General features: G+C 38.3%; 1 protein-coding gene across 1 annotated transcript in view; it reads left to right on the top strand.

The window, feature by feature from the left end:
• Positions 1-20,082, top strand: part of RAB3C (RAB3C, member RAS oncogene family) — a 253,877-nt gene that overhangs the window by 17,923 nt on the left and 215,872 nt on the right. The window contains exon 2 of the mRNA XM_023537193.1: positions 2,008-2,235. Coding sequence (XP_023392961.1) covers positions 2,008-2,235 — 228 coding nt within the window. The remainder of the gene's footprint in view (positions 1-2,007; positions 2,236-20,082) is intronic.

The raw sequence follows: 20,082 nt of genomic DNA, 5'->3' as shown, positions 1-20,082 counted from the left end.
TGTTGGGAGAGGTTTATCTTAGCATGTAGACTCCCAGGCCAGAAAGGAAAGTGATGATATATGCCTGTTATAGTGGCCCAATTTTGCCCACTGGCAAACACTTGTTACAAGTTGTAACTACTGAGGACATCAGTGTGGTTACATGGACTTAATAAGAGAAATGCTTAAGTTTATATTTAATAAAGTATGAAATGCAATTAGAATTTTTATTGTTTTTAAATTTTATAATATATACAGATTTTTTGTCCTTATTCATATATATATATAATTGGGTTCCCTTATTAGCAATAAATATTTGCAAAAAGGGAATATGTTACCATTTCTCTTTCTCTCTTTCCCTCAGTTGTCTATTAACATACACACACTTGACTTTAACATCCATCGTTATCTTAGATAAGGCTGAGCACTATTTACTGTTTATTTCCTGTTTCTAGTGCTCCATTATCTGCTAGAGGTTCTCTCTTTGCTATCCCCCATAAGAAGGTTGTAATTGTCAATTAGACTATGGGAAATGAAAAAAGACTATCTAGCCTAGCACTATTCCTTAGACCTTTCTGCACTTCTGACAATGCTCTGTACCTGTGCTGTCAATATGGTAGCCGTTGGCTACCTGTGGCAATTGTGCACTTGTAATATGACTAGTGTGACTGAGAAACTAAATTTTAAATTTTATTTAAGTTTAATTAATTTAAGTATAAAAAGGCACATATGACTAGTGGCTACCTTATTGGGCAGCACAATAATTGCCAAAGAATTCATAGCATCAAAAAAGTTAATAAGTGAATGTACTAATCAGTGTGACTCACCATTCTAAATTCTTCTTTTCTATATTGAGCCAAATGGTACTTAGAAGTAATGCAGTGTTATTTTTGGTAGATGTTAGGATGATCGTTCCCCCCCACCAAAAAAGAGAAAAAAATAAAAATATCTACATCTACCTGAAGCATTTGTAATTAATAATAGAGATCATTCTATGTGTTATGCCAGGTGATTTACACATTTGCTTTACAGATATAAAGCATTTATATCTGTATATTTCACAGGCATTCTGTTAGGTAATATTTTTTTTCATGTGAAAGAGGAAAGTGAGGTATACCAATTTAAAAATAACAAACTCAAGGTCAAACATCTAGTAAGTGGTAGAGCTGAGGTCTGAATATGGGCAGGATTCTTCATTGATAAATCTCACAATGACTATTTCCCACATCACCTTTTAGAGTGTACATGCATATTTTCCTAGTCCTCATTGGGAAATAGCTTGGAGGTTGAGAACATGAGCCCTGGCACCGCACTGCCTGATTTGAATCCTGCCTCTAATACACATCACTTGTATGAAATTGAGTATATGACCTGATATTTCTAAGCCTCAGTTTTCTCCTTTTAATATGCAAATAATAAAAGAACCTACCTCATGGGGTTGTTGTGAGGGTTAAATAAATTAACAGTTCCTGGAACATTGTTTGAACCATATATACTTGCCATCATCATTATTTTTAATTTTAAAGAGATTGCCATTTATGTTGAGATGTTGATTGAATGTGATATTAATAGATGAAATAGAGATATGATTTGACTATGCTTCCCTAGAAAATAAGAGACACTCTAATAATTCAGATACTTCAGTAAGAAACACCCTGCTGTTCAGTCACTTTGGTGTCTCCATCACTGGGATTATAAAGTTACAGAGCCCACATGCCTTGGCCAATTCCTCATATCTTTGCTTTTCATGTTACCCTTATAGATGTCCCCTTTGGTGTCTTTGATTGGTTCTGAATGCTGAGCAGTGACAAACACCAACACAGCTGGAAAGAACTGTAAGATTTGCTGTTCTGTCTTCCAGCAGGGAATTATTGCCATGGATACCAGCATCAGAGGAAGACTGGGGAGCACTCTCAACTTGTCTCTTGAGTGGTCTGACATCTGTTTCTGGCAAAGCCAATAATGAGCATGCTGCTAGCTTCATCTCAAATGGGAGACTGATCCACACCTCTTTTGTTTTTACCACAGATGGCCTCTGCCCAAGATGCCAGGTATGGCCAGAAAGACTCATCTGATCAGAACTTTGACTACATGTTCAAGTTGCTCATCATAGGCAATAGCAGTGTGGGGAAAACATCTTTTCTGTTCCGTTATGCGGACGACTCCTTTACATCTGCATTTGTCAGCACAGTTGGGATCGATTTCAAAGTAAAAACTGTATTCAAAAATGAAAAGAGAATCAAGCTTCAGATTTGGGTAAGTGACTTTGAACTGATAGTGTTCTTCAGTCTAGGGCATTGAACATATATGTATATAAGAAAAAAAGCTTTCTGCCTTGTTCTGCCTCCATAGGGTTCAGAAGCCTCCATTTCCAGGTTCTTTGCTGTCGATCATTCTGTTTCAAAGACAGTAGAGTGATGCCTCTCCAGGTTTTGGAAACTGCATTATGTCTTGTTGTCAAGTGATGCTTCTTAAGGGTCTACAGAAAAGAGAAAATCTAAATGTCTGTTGTGTTGGTGGTAGAAGGAGTACTCAGTGAGAGGTCTAGCTCCACCTTTATGATCTTTGTGACCTTGGGCAAGTCTATGAATCCTCTGTGCCACTTTTCTCATCCACAAAACAGGCAAAGACGATCTAGACTTTTAGGTCACAGGAAGCACTTTGTTCTGGGCGATGAGAGTAAACAACCAAATATAGAGAAAGCTTAAGTTAGTTGTTTCAAAAATTCCCAGTATAACTTTGCACGTGGTCTATTCGTACTCCACAGAATTCGCGTTCTCTGCTCTAACAGTTATGCTTATCCACACAAACAAAACAGGACAAATGAAATGAAATATTTATTTTAAACAGAGTTTTTCCCAAGGCAAAAGTTCTCCAGTAAGTTTTGAGACCATTTTGCTAGCTTTCTGCCCCTCCCCAGCCCCCTGCAGAAAATCAGAGATTCCTTAACTAAATTGTTCGGATAAAGTGAATAGCAAGCGAAAAACAGAAGAAAAATGTGTGTAGGTAGCAGGTTTAAGGTAATATAAGAGATGAAGTAACCAAAAAGTTTACACCAAGAAATGATTATGTACTAAACATTTTATGTACATGAAATAATGTATGGGTACAATGGTAGAATGTTTTCCCAGTTAGTTCTGGCCCCCTTTTCCTATTCATTTGTACCTCTGCCACTCAAATTGATTTGAGCTATACCTATACCCACTTGACTTGAGGCATTTACCAAGAAGTGAGGTTTCTACCTTCTTCTGAGACAATTCTGATATCTACTACCATTTGGTGCTGGTTCCAGGGTTGATCTGTAGGGACAATGATAACCTTCCCTCCTCAAATATAGAAAGTTGAAAGAGACAAATTCTGGGGTAAAGTACTTAAACTTTTTTAAAACAAAAGAACCCTTTACTAAAATATTTATATAAACTAGGTAACCTTTACATATCTTAAAGCTCTTAGGGGTAAAATTTAAAGATGCAGATAAATACATAGACAGGTATCCTCTTACGTAGTTTACAATAGATTATAACTCTTTTACTTATTCTAACTCCAGAGTCTTCCAAGTCTAATTAGAACTGAGGTAAAAACTTAGAAATGTAGGCCTAGTACCCTTTGCTTTATATTAAGAAGTCTTCTTGAATATGGTGTTGTTTTTGTGAAGATGGCAACCTTAGAAGATGTATTCTGGAATGTTAAAGAAAATGTTTTTGAAAGAGTTTTATCATCTTAATGAATGGAGGCATGCAGGGAAAGATATGATAAGGAATAACAGGGTGTTATACCTCACTATAGGTATGACCACAGTAATTCTAGGGATTTTTGCTTCATGCTGCAATGTAAGTATGCTGGAAAATATTTAGTTGTATACAGTTCTTATTGTGTAAGGACTTCAACAAATCATTTATTTGGAAATGTATTTGAAATGGACAATTTGTCATTTAATTGCATTTAATTACCAATTAACTATTTTTCACAACTTATGGTATTTTTATATACTTATATTAATGTATAAAGAATTTATTAAGATGTCCACGGTCATCTTAGCCTATACTACAGTTTGTTTCTACTCACAACACTTTTGACACCAAATGTGTGGGTTTGGAAGACCAAGCAATTCTTTAATTCTCTGAGGACACTGACTGGCTGTTCTTCAATTTAATTCAATTATGACACTAACTATCTGGAGTTAGCAAAGACTCCACAGGTAAGAGCTCAGTTTCACAAGACTGCCTCTCCCGCCACTTCGGAGACAAACCACAAGTCTGGGCCACCTGTACTTCTGAACTATAGGCTATGAATTGGGAGTCTCCACAGCCCCATCCCTCAGGATCAATAATTTGCCAGAACAGTTCACAAAACTCAAGAAAACAATATACTTATTATTATTAGTTTATTATAAAGGATACAATTGAGGGACAGTCAAATGCAAGAGAAGCATAGGGCAAAGCATAGGGCAGGCCTCTATGGATGTTGCTTCCATGTCCTCTCTGGGCATGTCACCCTCCCAGAACCTTGATGTGTTCGCCAATCCAGGTGCTCTCCAAGCCTCATCCTTTAGGAGTTTTATAGAACTTCCATTTTACACAGCCTTGATTGATTAAATCATTGGCCATTGGTGATTAACCTGGTATTCATCACCTCTTTCTTCCTGGAGGTCAGAGGGGTGGGGCTGAAAGTTCCAACCCTTTTATCACATGGTCTGTTCAACCAGACCCCATGCTGAAGCTATCTCGGGGCCTACCAAGAGTCACCTCATTAGTGTAAACTCTGATAAAGTGGAAAATTCTGATATGATTGAAAGAGGCTTGTTATGAATCACAAAAGATGCTCTTTTCACCCCTGTCACACAGGAAATTCCAATGGTTTTAGAAGCTCTATTCCAGGAATGTGGAAGAAGACCAAATATGTACTTTTTCTTATATCACGCTATCTCAGCCTATTATATTTTAGAGGAAGAGAAGCAAAATGATTTCATAGTTATGAAAACCATTGTGAATGAGTTCAGTGCATTATTACCTTTACCAAACAAGATAGGCTGTAGAGATTGATGATTCTGATCACTATACTAATATTAAACTGCCCATAAATAGAACTACTTCCAGATTAGGAATCCACGATATAGAGAGGTCAAGTAATTTGACTTTACCTTATAGTTAGTGCCAGAGTACAGTTTACTAAAATCCAATGTGATTGCTGCTATACCAAGTTCACTCTCAAGATAAGTGCTATATTATGACAGTTGTGATAAACCTCACACCTGATTGCCAGTGGACTCCATCAGGCATAGGAGCATCAAATTTGAAGCTGGATTTCAAGTAGCATTTCTAAAATGTCAGGAGAGAGGAGCCTGAATGGAAAAACTCACATTTTTTACTTGATGGTTTGATTTTTGCCTGTGCTGTGAAGGGGTTGTCTGAGTCCACAAAATGAATTATTGGATTTTCAACAGTCCATATTCAAATAAAGCATTTTAATGGCTACTAGAAACATTGATATTTCTGGGCATGTTACAGATACTTCTCTGTGGAAGTTCATTATTGCTTTGCAATAAACTCGTTTATTAGCAATATCATCCATTTGTACTTAGTTACAAACTGTGTATTCTATGAGTGTATTTATGAATCCCCCATCCTGCACTATGCTAACAGTTCTTATTGCACTTTTATTATCATTTATATGATTCTCAAATCAGAATTTTTCAAAATTTTGGAGATTACATGTATTTGGGCTGGTTATTTGGTTATTTTGTGTGTAATACTGTTATGAATATATTGGGGAAAAATTTAGTATGGTTTTTCACTTTAATTATAGAAAAATATTTCAAAGCTGGGGTCTATAATATTTTGCTTCTAATTTAAAAAAAGTAGTTTAACATTGAGAAATGCCATATAGAGTGAATTTCCTCCCTGTGAGAAGATTGAAAATAATATAGTATCCCCTACTAAGATTATCTTCTTTGTTAGTATTTTCACTATTTATTTTCAGTATCTAGATAACTACTATAAGAACATTGAGCAATCTGCAAAGTAAAGACTGATAGTAATTTTTGAAATTAGACTGTATAGGAAGACAGACTTGACAGTGGTTCCCCTTAATAAATGGTAATTTCCTTTGTTTAAAGAAAGCACATGGATCTTTTTTTTCAGTTGAGTCTACATTGTTCAAGCCTTGAAATCAGGATTGATTCTAACTAATAGAAGATTTAGCTTGAAAAATCTATAGCTTAATTAGAGAATAGAGGTTTAAAAATGGACAGAAGGGCAAGCAAGCAGAGGGATTACTGTTTCCTTAAAATTATAACAAGCATTTTATCATTTGCATTCTTTTTCTCACTGTTACCTTTCACTACTCCTTGTCTTCCCCCGCTCTCCCCATACACACACAAACTTCCCTTCTTTATTTCTGAGCTCTGACCAGGCTTAGTTAATAGGAAACTTATTCTCAGGGTGTTCAGAGGCCAGGGCTGCCATATACGGATACACAAGTTGTGTACAGAACAAGGGCACCAGCCAAGGGGTCAGGTGGAGCTGCTCTCAGGCCAGAGTTCCACCTGCTGAGCTGGGCTTGGCTCCAGGAGGGGCTGCCTTTGCCCTTTCACAAAGGCGTCATCTGCTTGTCAAGCATGTGCTTCTGGCCACACGCAACCAAAGGGATTCTGATTCTCATTCTGCAATCATATATGCAGGCAGTAACTATGTCACAGTCTAAGGCAGAAGATGGTTGAGTAAACCAAGAGGATGCAAGCCCTGCTTCCCTAGCCATGGCCTGCAGGAAGAGGACATTTTAAAATATAGGTTTTATTATTATTTAGGTATGGCAAGGCCAATAGATCAGGAGACAACTGCCATTGAAAAGATAGCTTTTTATACTCATAGATCGCTAGAGAGGGCACATGGACTTGGGGAGGGGGTCACACAGGGTATGAGATGGAGAGACAGAAGGGGAAACTGTTAATAAGCGCCTCTATTGTGGTTTCCACAGAAGGAATAGGTGAGTCAGGGTATGCACGTTTAGGATTAGCCAGTTTGATTAATTTCAGCAGACCCAGGGCATGAGGACTCTCCTTAGTTTTCTGGTACCTGACCCCTGGGTGATTAGGGCAGATGGATAATGACCCAGAGAATGAGAGCCCAATAAGGGAGGTGGTTGGGGGTTGAGCTCTGGATTGTTTGGTTTGCATTTGAAAAGTGAACTCCATTGAGTTGTTTACTGTCTCTAGGACGTGGCTAACCCTGGGGAGGGTGGTCCCTCCAGGGTCCACAGGGCCCCAGATGTCAAAGCATAAGAATATAGAAAATAAAAGACATGCTTAATACAGATGGCGGGTTGTTGGATCCCCAGGGTGGCTTCTGTCATTGATTCCCCTCTGGCAGTTGCTTGTGTTTTCAATAACTCTTATCGCAGGCTCAGTGCATTTCTGGGTCTCAGTATTTGGAGACCTAGGACATTGGGCCAGGAAATGATCTTAACGATTTTCTGGCCCAGCCCCTCATTTGATAATACAACTAATAATAGCATCATTTATTGAACCTTGCATTGCCCCATAAAGTAAGCATTTTATGTTAATATGCATTTTAGAATTTATTTTTTGCAATAACCTCATGAGGGAAAATGATATTATTAACTCTGTTAATAATATGCGAGGAAACAGAATCAGAAAGATAAAGGATTTGCTTAAGGTCACAGCTAAGATATGTCAGAAGCAGTATTCTAACCAGAGCACTGAATCTGAAGCCTGCAGTTGACCACACAGTGTAAATGAGATCTGGGGAGGCCAAGTGATTTGTCTGCACAGCATGAGGGACTGGAACACATTCAACTAACTTCTTGCTATACATTCAGAATGCCTGTTTTCAGTGTCGAGGAAACTTCATTAAAATAGAGCATGGAAGGAAGAAGCTGAGTAAAATGGAATGAATACCTATGGGAAAATACTTCTGTCTGTAATCTCTGCATTTGGTGCACAGAAACAGGGAAGTGGAAGGCTATTTTCATTAGATGATCAAGGAGAGTTTATACAAGGCCTAGTCACCCTGCCTACTTATTTAAGTATGGTGTGCAAACCTTCCAGTCTGTTTATAAGGAACCAACATTTTCTGCTTAGACGAGCTCCATAAGAGAACCACTGAAGCCAGTGACAGCTGCCAAGATCATTCCTCGTGCTGTCACTTGTATGCTCTTTTCCTTCCATCACATCTCTTCTTACTTGCATCTGCTTTTCCTGAGAGATTGAGAAAGGCAAGATTTAGTTTAACTCCTGAGAGGAAGCTGATACTATGTGTGAAATGTCAAGATGCATGAAAACATTCATTGTCAGACAGTTGAAAGCAGCAACCCCCGTATCTCACTGAGTTTAAACCAGTCTTCTCAGCATTGACAAAATCTGAGAGATGGTACAAACTTTGTTCCTGGCCTAATAGAGCTTACTGGCTACGTGGGCAGACAGGAAGACAAACATGGGAGAAAGGATTACCCCCTGGATTAGAGGGGCGGAGTGGCCCAGCGGCATGAGCAGGGACTTCAGAATGTGGCGATTGCCATTCTAATGCTGACCCTGATCTCACTAGCTGTGTGACCTTAAGATTTAACTTCTTGGAGCCTCTGTTTGTTCACTTGTGAAACAGGAGAAAATAACACCTACTCCTTAGTTGCTAAGTATTTGCAATAATAAATATTTATACCTAGTTCAATGTTTGACATAAAACTAACTTAAATCTTAATTTTCTTCTTTCCTAAATAGTGTATTAACTCTCAGACTTTTGTACTCAATCAGGTAATTTAATCATGTGAAATATTTGTTGGTGCCTACTGTGTGCTGAGTACAGTGTTAGGTGCTGGGGATATAGTAGCAAAGGATGCACAGGGTCTGCTGTAAGGAGCCAGCCATCTGAGTGAGAGTTAGATGAGTGAAGAGAGAAGTTCATCTGCTGTGATAAATGCCCAGGAGGCATGAGCACAAGATACACAGGAAAGATGCCTAACCCAGTCTTGAGGACTCTGAGAAGGCTTTCTGAGCACATCTATATCTGAACCAAGAACTGACAAATGAAAAGGAATTATTTGTTCATTCATTCATTCTTCATTCATTCACTCAGTCAACATTTATTTTTTACTATGTGTCAGACACTGAAAGAATTTGAGATTGAAAGTAAATACATAAAAAATATAGATTGCGATAGTGTTCTGAAGAAATAATCATAGCAATTTGATAAATGAAAAATAGCAACAGGGAAGGGAAGCCTATTTTCGTTAGATGGTCAAGGAGGGTTTATATGAAATAACTGAGCTGAGACCTGGAGGTTAAGAAGGAGCCAGCCATTGGAAGAATAGGGATGAGCTAGCATGTTCTCTCACGTGCTCAAGTTCTCTCTCCCTTTCTCTCTCCTCCCCTCTCTCTTCTCCTTCTTCCTCTCCCTCTCCCTTTTTAAAAGCTAGAGTTTTTGTTTTCTGATTTTTTTCCCACCATAGCTTCAAATAGAGTGTTAATTTTCTACTGTTTATCAAATACTGACTTTTCTCACATTTTCCCCTCCATTTGAGGAAGAGTGGATTTAATTATTGGGGCCTGAAGCTTTTACATTTTGGTAAACCTCTTTAAGGAGCACATTACAAAAATAGCTTACTTTTGCAAAAGTAACAAAAAGCAGATGACCATGTGAACACATGACTTGGGAGGAACCTAAAGCTTAATCTTCAATCAGCTTTATGGCCATTCACATCTGCTTTTGCAGAAAATTTCCCTGTGTGTCTGTAGAGACTGAAGGACACATGTGGCTGACGAGAAGCAGTTACGACTAGTGTAGAAGGGGAACATACAGTGGGAACGTGCAGGCAAAAGTGGGTTTAGGCATTGGGGCAGGAGGCCGGATTGGGCAAATATGACTTAACTTTTCTAAGCATCAGTTATCTGATCTTGGGAATGGCGGGGTGGACTCAACTAAAACAAAAACAGAATTGCCATTCAGTGATCTCTAATGTGCCAGATATAGTTGTATGTGTTTACAGGTATTAAGTCATGTAATCCACCCAAGAACACATGAGATAGATGCTGGTCTATCTTCAGTTTACAGATGAGGAAACTGAGGCACAGAGTGTGGATAGTTTTTCCAAGGCCACATAGCTAACTAGGAGTTAGTAGATTTGAGTGTGAGCCCCACCTAGTTCTGAAGCCTTTTCTCTTAACTCATTCTACTACATCCTTTCTTTGTAAGTGCCATTTTTGAGTAATTGCTCTGGACCAGCCACTGAGCATATTTTATTTTTAATACTTACAACTACCTCAAAATGTTGGTATTAATATAGGTCTTTTTAAAAGTATGAGGAAACCAAGACTCAGAGGTTAAATAATTTCTTCCTGATCACACAGCTCTTTTGTGCCTTTAGAATAACTTTAAACTTTATAACTCTCTAATTTAAAAAAAAAATCAGAAAGTATCCAATAATCAATGGAGAAAATTTTTTTCTAGAAATATATTATGACAATATATTCCATCCAGATTGATATATCTTGTGATCTTCCATTCAGCCTAGTTCCTTCATTGACTTCTCTCCTGACTACTACTCTCAAATCTTCTAAAAATGGGAATACCCTCTTTGGCAGCAGAGAATGGAAATTCTAAGTGAAGTTTCAGATCATTGTATATTTAAATGGCCAAAACTTTAAGCAAGTTAAATATTTTAATGAAAATCTGTCTAACATGTCTTGCACATTTACTTACCTTCGGGGGACAAAAACTAAGAACATGAATGCTAAGCCCACTTGTCTTGGACTTTTGGGATTGTAAGTCCTTTGGGGAGGGCTACTCCATTCAGTGGTCACAGTATAGGACATTTTCTGTAGTCTTAGGTTTATGGGTTTTTTTTCTTTCTTCAATATCACTCTGTCTCTCTTCATGTTTCTAGTTACTTTCTTCTCCCCTTCTAATTTTTTACTTAATGTTATGCTTTTTCTGTAAATGAAATTCACTGTCATTAGCTGAATTAAAGAAAAATGATTCAGAGTGAGAGATAGAGAATCTTTTTTATTAACATGCACAAGTTTTGGTGTATTGGGTGCGGAAGGTCTAATTTGACCTCACAGAAGCCCCGTTTTACTAGTGTATTATTATCTCCATATATTTATCAACTAAAATGTTAAATCTGCCTGAACACACTGCTGTTAGTTTTACCTTAGGCTTATTCTAGACTTATTTTTATCTGTTCTCCTAAGACGACAATATCATATAGTGGTTTTGTGATTAAAATGCTCTCCAAAGCCAAGATCTGCAGTTCAAATCTTTTTTCTAAGACTTACAGGTGTTGTGACCTTGGGCAAGTTATTAACTTATCTGTATCTCAGTTTTTCTATCTGTGAACTGGGGATAATAATAATGCTTCACTTACAGTCTTTTTGTAAAGATAGAAGAAAATATTTATAAAGTTCTTAGCATAGTACCTGACACATGGTATGTGCTAAATAAATCATTTTTATTTCTCTCAACCTCCTGTATTTAAACGATATTGACCTCACCTGTCTAATTTCATACTTCTGGAACTGCAAATAGACTTTTTGGGCCAAAAATTGACAGTTCTGATATAGACAGACATTTTGATGAAGAAATTAATTTTAGTGTCCTGACATAGTAATGAAATATACAAGCGTATCAACAAAGTGAAACATCTTCCGGACACCTGGGTTCCTCTCATCAGCTACTGATAGATTTTAATATGCCTAAGTGCAGTCAGCTGTGTTTTTGAGGTGTTTCGTAGCCATCTGTGCATTTACATAGAGTCATCAATTGCACAGGGAAGGCAAACCCATACAGCTTGTTTATTAAGTGCTCATAAAATTGATGTCCTGCACTATAACAAAATAATTATAAATCATTGGATCCATGGAGAGCTGTTATTAAAATAAACATTGAGATATAATTTCCTCAGGATATTGCCTAGTGATACTGGCAGCTTCTAAGATGTGGCTGTGTCTGTGTTATGAGTATCACCAAGTCACTCATTGTTAATTTTCTATTGATTTGTTTAAAGTGATACTGAACTGACGAGTTGTTTTAGCATTATATAAATAGCTTAAATCTGGGTACAAATGATGCATTTAATTACTCCATATTTAGTTCTCAAGTAGATTTAAGGAAAAAGTACAGTATTTCGCAAATGGAATAGTACTTATTTTTAGTGTTAGGAATTTTTTCCCTTCCACTTTTGTTCTCATAACACTAATTTTGCTAGTCCTGAGCATTGCCACGGTGGCAGCTAAGCCAGCAAGATAAAATAGCAAGTGTGAACATCAGTTGATACAAATCACTTTGTTCAACCCACTGACCAATAATGAAGAAACCAAGAAGTTGACAGTGTTTGAAAACAACTTAAACAATCTCAGAATGTCTATAGAGCATCATGTGCAAAACTATAGATTATAAACTGAAAAGTACGAAGAGACATAAAAATAAAAAGAAGTGGTTGAAAATATCAACAAGGTTTCGGAGAGAAACACACTGGGTGATTTAGGAGAGTTTAATGATTTTACAAAGGTACGTGCAGGGTCTTGAGAAGCAATAAGGGATGGTGCAGACCCCAGAGCCAGTACCACCTCTTGGACTGAAGGGAATGGGGGCTGGGAGCTTGCAGGGCGCGGGGCGGAGGGAAGCTGTCACTGTAGCGGTAGGAGAGGGCCTGAAGCCTTGGTCTTTAGAAGAACACAGCCTCTGCTAATCAATGGCTCAACAGGGAGGGGCCAGGAAAGAAATGCCCTGACTTCTCATTCCTCCTGCCCTGTGCCTGTCATTGGCTGAATTCTCCTTTCCTGGTAGCCTGTCTTAGCAGTTTTAGGGGTTCATACAAATTAACCTCCTGGAACACAGAGTAGCATGGATTTGATGGGATCTGGAAAGGCAAAGGCATACATCCAGGACAATAAAGAACATAGTTTTAGATTAATCTTTTCTATATAAAACAATTTGGTTATCAAATAAGAAGGTACAGAGCTCAAGTACACTTTTTGGGAATTTGAATCATAGATATTACATGACGTTATTTTCATATAGTCGTACTCCTGATACTTTGAATAATATGGTACATCTCACAACTTTCGTTCATATGGTTCTCCCTATTTTAATGGGCATTTATTGGATAAATCTATCAAAAGTTCAAGATATTGCTAAAGACTTGACTCTTTGAACACATATATGGCCATTAATGTCTGCTTCATAAGGATATTATTAATTTTCACTCAAATTGGGTGACTATATGCAAGAAGTGTGGAACTAAATGAAAAGCAGCCAAATGAGAAAAGCAAAGGCAATTTATGCTGAGCTTGATAGAGCAAAGGATTCCACCACCATCACTTGTATTTTGACAGAGACTGAAAAGCAGGTGGAGGAGTGGGAAAGCTTTGTAGTGAAGAAAAGGGAAGGCTTCAGGTTTGCTCTGATTGGAGGTTGATGGCAGAGGAAGTTGTAGGCAGACCAATTAGAAGTGGAGCATCCTTTGTGTTTGGTTAGGGGTGCATAGTTGGCTTTCTCCTGTTGGTCTTAAGTAGGAAGTGGGGATCAAAATTAGGAGAAGCTGTCAGTTATTAATCAAGTTCTGACCGTTTTGTCCAGTTATGATGGGATTGTCACTAGAGGTAGCAATCTGGCTTCCTGCAAGTCTTATTTAATAGCAAGCTGGCGTCCTGCGCTGTTTATTAGAGATAAGGAGGTTGATTTCCTGGGCAGGTTGCTGCAGGCTGTGGGTCAAAGTTCTGTTTTTATATATGGTCTATCCATTGTCCTTTCGTATATTCAGTCTCACAAGTAAACCAAACAAAAGGCCGGATTTATAAGAGCAGGAAGAGAGACGGCACAAGGAGAAATAATAGATTTTGGTGTCTGATCATTTTGATTCTGAGCATATTTAATTCTATTATGTCCTAGTTTTATTTTATATAAAATAAGGACAATATTTGCCTTGTAGGGTTGTTGAAGAATAGCCTATTCTGTATAATGTGCCTCATATAGTGTTCTCATATTTTTTGGATCCATTTACACTCTTAAAAATTATTGAGGACCCCAAAGGGCATGTGTGTATGTGAGTCATATCTATTGATATTTACTGTATTAGAAATTAAAACTGAAAAAAGTAAATGTTTATTAATTGATTTCAAAATAAAAATAATAAGCACATTACATATAAACATAAATTACATACAGATGCTCCTTGACTTATGCTGGAGTTACAGCCCTATAAACCCATTGTAAGTTGAAAATATCATAATTGGGAAATGAACTTAATACACTTAACCTACTGAAAATTGTAGCTTAGCCTAGCCTATCTTAAACGTGCTCAGAACACTATATTTAAAAAAATGCTGGTAACACAGTACACTGTAGAATATCTATCAGTTGTTTACCCTCGTGATCACTTGGCTGACCAGTAGCTACAGCTCACTGCCACTGCCCAGCATTGAGAGAGTATCCTACTGCAAATCACTAGCATGGAACATGATCAAAATTCAAAAAAGTATGATTTCTACTGAATGCATATTGCTTTTTCACCATTGTAAGACTGAAAAATCTTAAGTTGAACCATCATAAGTCGAGAACCATCTGTACTTTTAATAAAAAAAAACTATATTTTTAAAAACAAAAAAAGTAGAAGAGTGATACTGTTTTACAGTTTTGCAAATCTCTTTAATGTTTACTTTAATAGAAGACAACTGTATTTTCATATCTATTTCCTCATTCCGTCTGTTGCTATATCACATATCATGCAGCCTCTGGAAAACTTCATTGTGCACTTGTGAGAGATGAGAATGAAAAAGCAAATAACACCTTAATATTATATTTCAAATAATTTTGACCTTATAGACCTGAAAGGGCTTGGGGGCCCTCAGACCACATTTTGAGTACCATTGCTCTAGGCTTCAAATAAATTATTAATAATGTCAGCTGAAGATTAAGCTCTGTTGACACATATCTGGAAAGGCACATCTTTATAGGGAGGTACTGGCTTATATTCCCATATGCTGGCAAATGAAAGAAAGGAAATCTGATAATACGTGCCTTTCCTGGAAGCCAGATTTGAGGCTCAGAGCAAAGAGTGCAAGTCTTTGCAAATGGAGGCTGAACCAGAAGGAAGTTTTTGTTTTCTAGTCGTGTCTGGATGAGAGAATGAGTCAATGAAAACATAAACACACACCTTTTATACCTAGCTATTAACAATAATTGCAACAGCAAGTGCAAAGGTCTATAAAGTAGGTCCTGTCCAAATGTGGCTCACTGGGGCAAGAATCTCCCCCAGTTCTAGAAAGGGAGGCAAGTTATGAGTGTGATGAATCCTAACCCCAACCCCTACTTAGTTTACAAATTGGGCAACTGAGTGGAGAAACCATTTGATTTCTTGGCAAAATTTTCAGAGGGAGCATTGCTCATGAAAACAAGCTCCTGGATTCTGAACTCCTAGTTTTTCAAAGTTTATCAGAAGCTAAATGTTAATTTACATTTAGTTATTCATGACTGATAGAGTGTCTCAAATATCCTAAGGGTATTTGAAATTTAAAACAATAACTTGTTAACTAAAGGAATGACAGAGCTTTTAGCAGCAAGTGTCAGGGTAGGGTCTCCTTTCCTGCATGGACCCTGCAACTTAGACCACCTCTGTGAAGGGCTGATCCAGACTCTCAAGGTAGAGAATGTGCTGATATAAATCACTTTATTTCATTTTAGCCAGACAATTTCATAACTACCAATTTGTGCCTCTTTTAAGAAAAAGTATAGTAGTGTTCTTTTCCCTTTCCTTTCAAATTTTGCAAAGCAATTAACCTTTGGGTCAATACAAAACTCAGAAAATTTCATTTCCACTTCTGAATTCTTCACAAATTTATAGTCAATTGGAAACAAGAGATAGAGAATTGAAAGTGTTTTTTTCATTTTGCTCTACATTACAGGGTCTGTAGGTCTGGTTTTAAAAGTGATATTCTAAATTGAGTTTTATAATAACATAGCTACCAAGAACTGAAGGCAGAGATGAAAGAATGGAGGCTCCTTATTTTACCTTGACTGATAAAAGCCAAGACCTGCTGAGACCTTTTTGTCTGGCCTTGTTGATGATGCCTATTCAGGCAACATAAAGGTGATTCTACAGTTGGGAGGCACTCAAGTTTGCAGATGAGTTAATCTCAGAATATGGGAGAAATACACACATGAGAGTAACCAAAGAAGGCTGTGTGTAGTTGGGGCCTGGGTGAACTGTTTTGTTCTGCTGGGGTCTGTCAACACCAGTGTTTCCCAAAGGAGTGTCTAGTCATTGATTTTAGTGCAGCAACCACAGCCTCTCTGGAGACGGTCTTCAGAGTGTGGTCCTGGAGGCAGAGCTTTGTGAGGATCATTTGGAGAGTTTTTTTTTTTTTTTTAAATGTGGAATTTAGACCTCATTCCAGGCCTACTGAATCAGAATCACTGTGAGCAGAACCAGGAAATCTGAATTACTAACGAGCTTTCCAGATGAGTCTGACGCAATAAAGTTTGGTAATGGCTGTCCCAAGTGGCCTAAAGTATGTCCTGTCGCATGGTATCTGCTCATCCAGAGCTGAAGGGAAGTTTACTTTAGTCTATTAAGATCAAGGAAAGATCTGAGAAGGAGTAGACTTAAATACTCTTCTAAGATTTTCTCCTGATTTCTGGAGTCAGAGAACAGCCTTAGGGTGACCCCAGTGTGGCTTCCAGCTGCAGGCCTATCCTTTGGAATAGCTGGTAGCTGGGACAGAGGGTATATGCGCATCGAAGTTTCAGGGTCTCTAACATCCTCTATCTGACAATGAGTCTACCTGTTTCTCATCCCCTTCTCCTCTTTCCCTACTTGCCTATCATTCTTCTCTCACTTCAAGACTAAATACAGTTCTACTTCCCATTGGTTGCTAGCTTTGCTCTTTATTCTTTCTTTTCCCTCCTATTAATTGCATTCTTAGATATTGTAGTCCAGAGGCATCCTTCCTCCATTTCCCTTCAACTAAGTTTTTTATGTCTCTGAATATGTCGTGAACTAAAACAGAGAAGGTTCCAGTACTCTATCTCAAGCAAAGATAGGTATCCTCAAACCCTTTAGCATATACCACAATGATTTTCAAATGTTTTTTTATTTTTATTTTTTCCAATTATAGTTGACATGCAATATTATTATTAATATTAATAATTAATTTCAGGTGTTAATTGTTAATTTCAGGTGTACAACACAATGATTAGACATTTATATAATTTATGAAGTGATCACCCCAATAAATCCAGTACCCATGTGAAATACTATTGTATTTCTCACGCTATACTCTATATCCCCATGACTATTTTGTAACTGCAAATTTGTGCCTCTTAATCCCCTCCTCCCTTCACCCATCCCACTACTCCCCAATCTGAAAACAATCAAAATGCTCTCTGTATCTGAGCTTGTTTCTGTTGTTTGTTTATCCTGTTCTCCTGATTCTCTGACTTACTCCACTCAGCACAATACCCTCTATATCTATCAATGTTGCTGCAGATGGCAAAATTTCAGTCTTTTTTTATGGCTGAGTAATAGTCCATTGTATATATGTACCACCTTTTCTTTATCCATTCATCTATTGATGGACACCCAGGTGGACTCCATAGCTTGGTTATGGTAAATAATACTGCAGTGAACATATAGATTCACATGTTCCTTCAAAGTAGTGTTTTGGGTTTCTTCAGATAAGTATGCAAAAGTGGGATTACTGGGTCCTTCTTTGTCTTTTGTTATAGGCTTTGTTTTAAAGTCTGTTTTGTCTGGTGTAGGTATTGCTACAACATCTTTTTGTTTGTTTGTTTCCCTTTTCATGCAACATCTTTTTTCATCTCTACTTTCAGTCTGTGTGTATCTTTCAATCTGAAGTGAGTCTCTTGTAGGCACCATATGTAGGGGTCTTGTTTTCTTATCCATTCAGCCACCCTATCGTTTGATTAGAGCATTTAATCCATTTACATTTAAAGTAATTGTTGCTAGATATGTAGTTAATGCTATTTTATTATTTGTATGTTGAATCTTTTTTTTTTTTTCCTTTTTCCTTCTTCTTCTTAAAGAAGTCCTTCTAACATTTCCTGTAACACTGGCTTGGTGGTGATAAACTCTTTTAGCTTCTTTTTGTCTCAGAAGCTTTTTATCTGTCCTTCGATTCTGAGTGATAGCTTTGCCGGGTAGAGTAATCTTGGTTATAGGTCCTTTCTTTTCATCTCTTTGACTAATTCCTGCCAGTCCCTTCTGTCATGCAAAGTTTCTGTTGAGAAATCAGCTGACAGTCATATGGGAGCTCCTTTGTAGGTAAATAACTGCTTTTCTCTTGCTGGTTTTAAGATTCTCTCTTTGTCTTTAACCTTTGGCTTTTTAATTATGATGTGTCTCAGTATGGGCCTCTTTGGGTTCACCTTGTTTGAGACTCTCTGCACTTCCTGGACTTGTATATTTTCTTCACCAAGTTAGGGAAGTTTTTTCATCATTATTTCTTCAAATAAGTGTTCAATTCCTTGCTCTCTCTCTTCTCTTTCTGGTATTCCTATGATGCAAATGTTGGTAAGCATGATGCTGTCCCAGAGGCCCCTTAAACTATCCTGATTTTTTTTGGATTTTTTTTTTTCTTAATGCTATTCCTATTGGGTATTTTCCACTACCTTACCTTCTAAATTGCTGGTTTGATCCTTCACTTCATCTAATCTACTGTTAATTCCTCCTAAGGTACTCTTCATTTCAGTTATTGTAGTCTTCATTTCTGATTGATTAGTTTTGTTTGTGTTTTCTATCTACACTTTTGTTTTCTATTCCTTTGTTAAAGTTCTCACTGAGTTCCTCTACTCTTCCCCTAAGTTCATTGAGCATCTATATAACCAGTGTTTTGAACTCTGCATCTGGTAGATTGCTTGTCTTCATTTTGTTTAGTTCTTTTTCTGGAGCTTTATTCTATTCTTTCGTGTGGGACATGTTTCTTTGTCTTCTCATTTTGGCTGCCTACTTGCGTTTGTCTCTATGTATTAGGTAGGGCTACTATATCTCCAGTCTTAGTAGCGTTGCCTTGGGTAGAGGGTGTGCTGTGGGTCCCAGTGGCACAGTCTTGCCTGAGCTGGGTGCTCTGGGCATATCCCTTGTATGAGTTGTGTATGCCCTCCTGTTGTAGTTGAGCCTTGGTTGCTATTTGCTTTTCAATGGGAGGGATCGGCCCTTGGCCTGATTGGTTGTGATGACTAGCCATGACCACTGGAGGAGCTATTGTTCAGAAGCTGATGGTACAGAGTAAGATTTGCGTTAGCAGGGCTCTAGTGCCTGCCCTGTCTGTCCTTTGGGTGTGTTGTCTTCAGATGTGACCCTGGGTGGTGCTCTAGCTCAGACTGAAACTGGCCACTGGGTGTGCAGTCTGGGGCTTCCTGGGAGGGGCCCTGATGCAGCCTAAGTTCAGCTACAGCCTTGCCCTGCCCAGGGCCACATGACTTGAGCCACCAAGCAATCTTCAGATGGTCACCATTCATTCTGGGTTTGTAAGTGCCTTGAGAACCAAGCTGCAAACTGAGACTGGCTGCTGCTAGTGCTGGGCTTGGGGCTGCTCAGCAAGAGGTACAGGTCATACTGAGGCCAGATGCTGATTGTTTAGGTTTTGTGAACCTTTGAGAGATTTTAGGAAAGTCCCTAGCGTGAGCCAAGACTGGCCATTTGTATGGAAAAATCCATTGCAAGCGGCTTGGGTGGGCCGCAAGTCGAGAAGGGCAGGGTCTCAGGGCTTCATCAGGGTAGGGCGACCATGTTAGCTCTATTGCAGGGACTCAGGTATGGTGTCTTCCCAGATCTGCAAGCCAGGCAAGGGAGGGCTCAACAAAGGAACAGTGACCTCTGCCAGTGCTTCTATCTGGGAGAAAGCTGCCCCTCAAGCCCTCGACCTGAATCCAGACAATTCAGGTCCACCCTGTATGTCCCTGGTGCTGTTTGAGCTGCTGCCTCAGCACTGGAGCTCAGGACGAGTGAGTCCATCACTAAGTAAGTTCATGTGGGTCTCTTTAAGAGGAGAGCCTAGGACTCCCCCAGTCTTTAATCTCACTCAACCACATTCTCTGATGGTTTTCACTGCCAGAATTTTAGGGAATTCTCTTC

This window comes from Pteropus vampyrus, unplaced genomic scaffold (genome assembly GCF_000151845.1).
Source record: "Pteropus vampyrus isolate Shadow unplaced genomic scaffold, Pvam_2.0 Scaffold181, whole genome shotgun sequence".
NCBI classification, from domain to species: Eukaryota; Metazoa; Chordata; class Mammalia; order Chiroptera; family Pteropodidae; genus Pteropus; species Pteropus vampyrus.
Note: the sequence above shows the minus strand (reverse complement) of the source record. Positions and strands in the feature narration are given on the sequence as shown.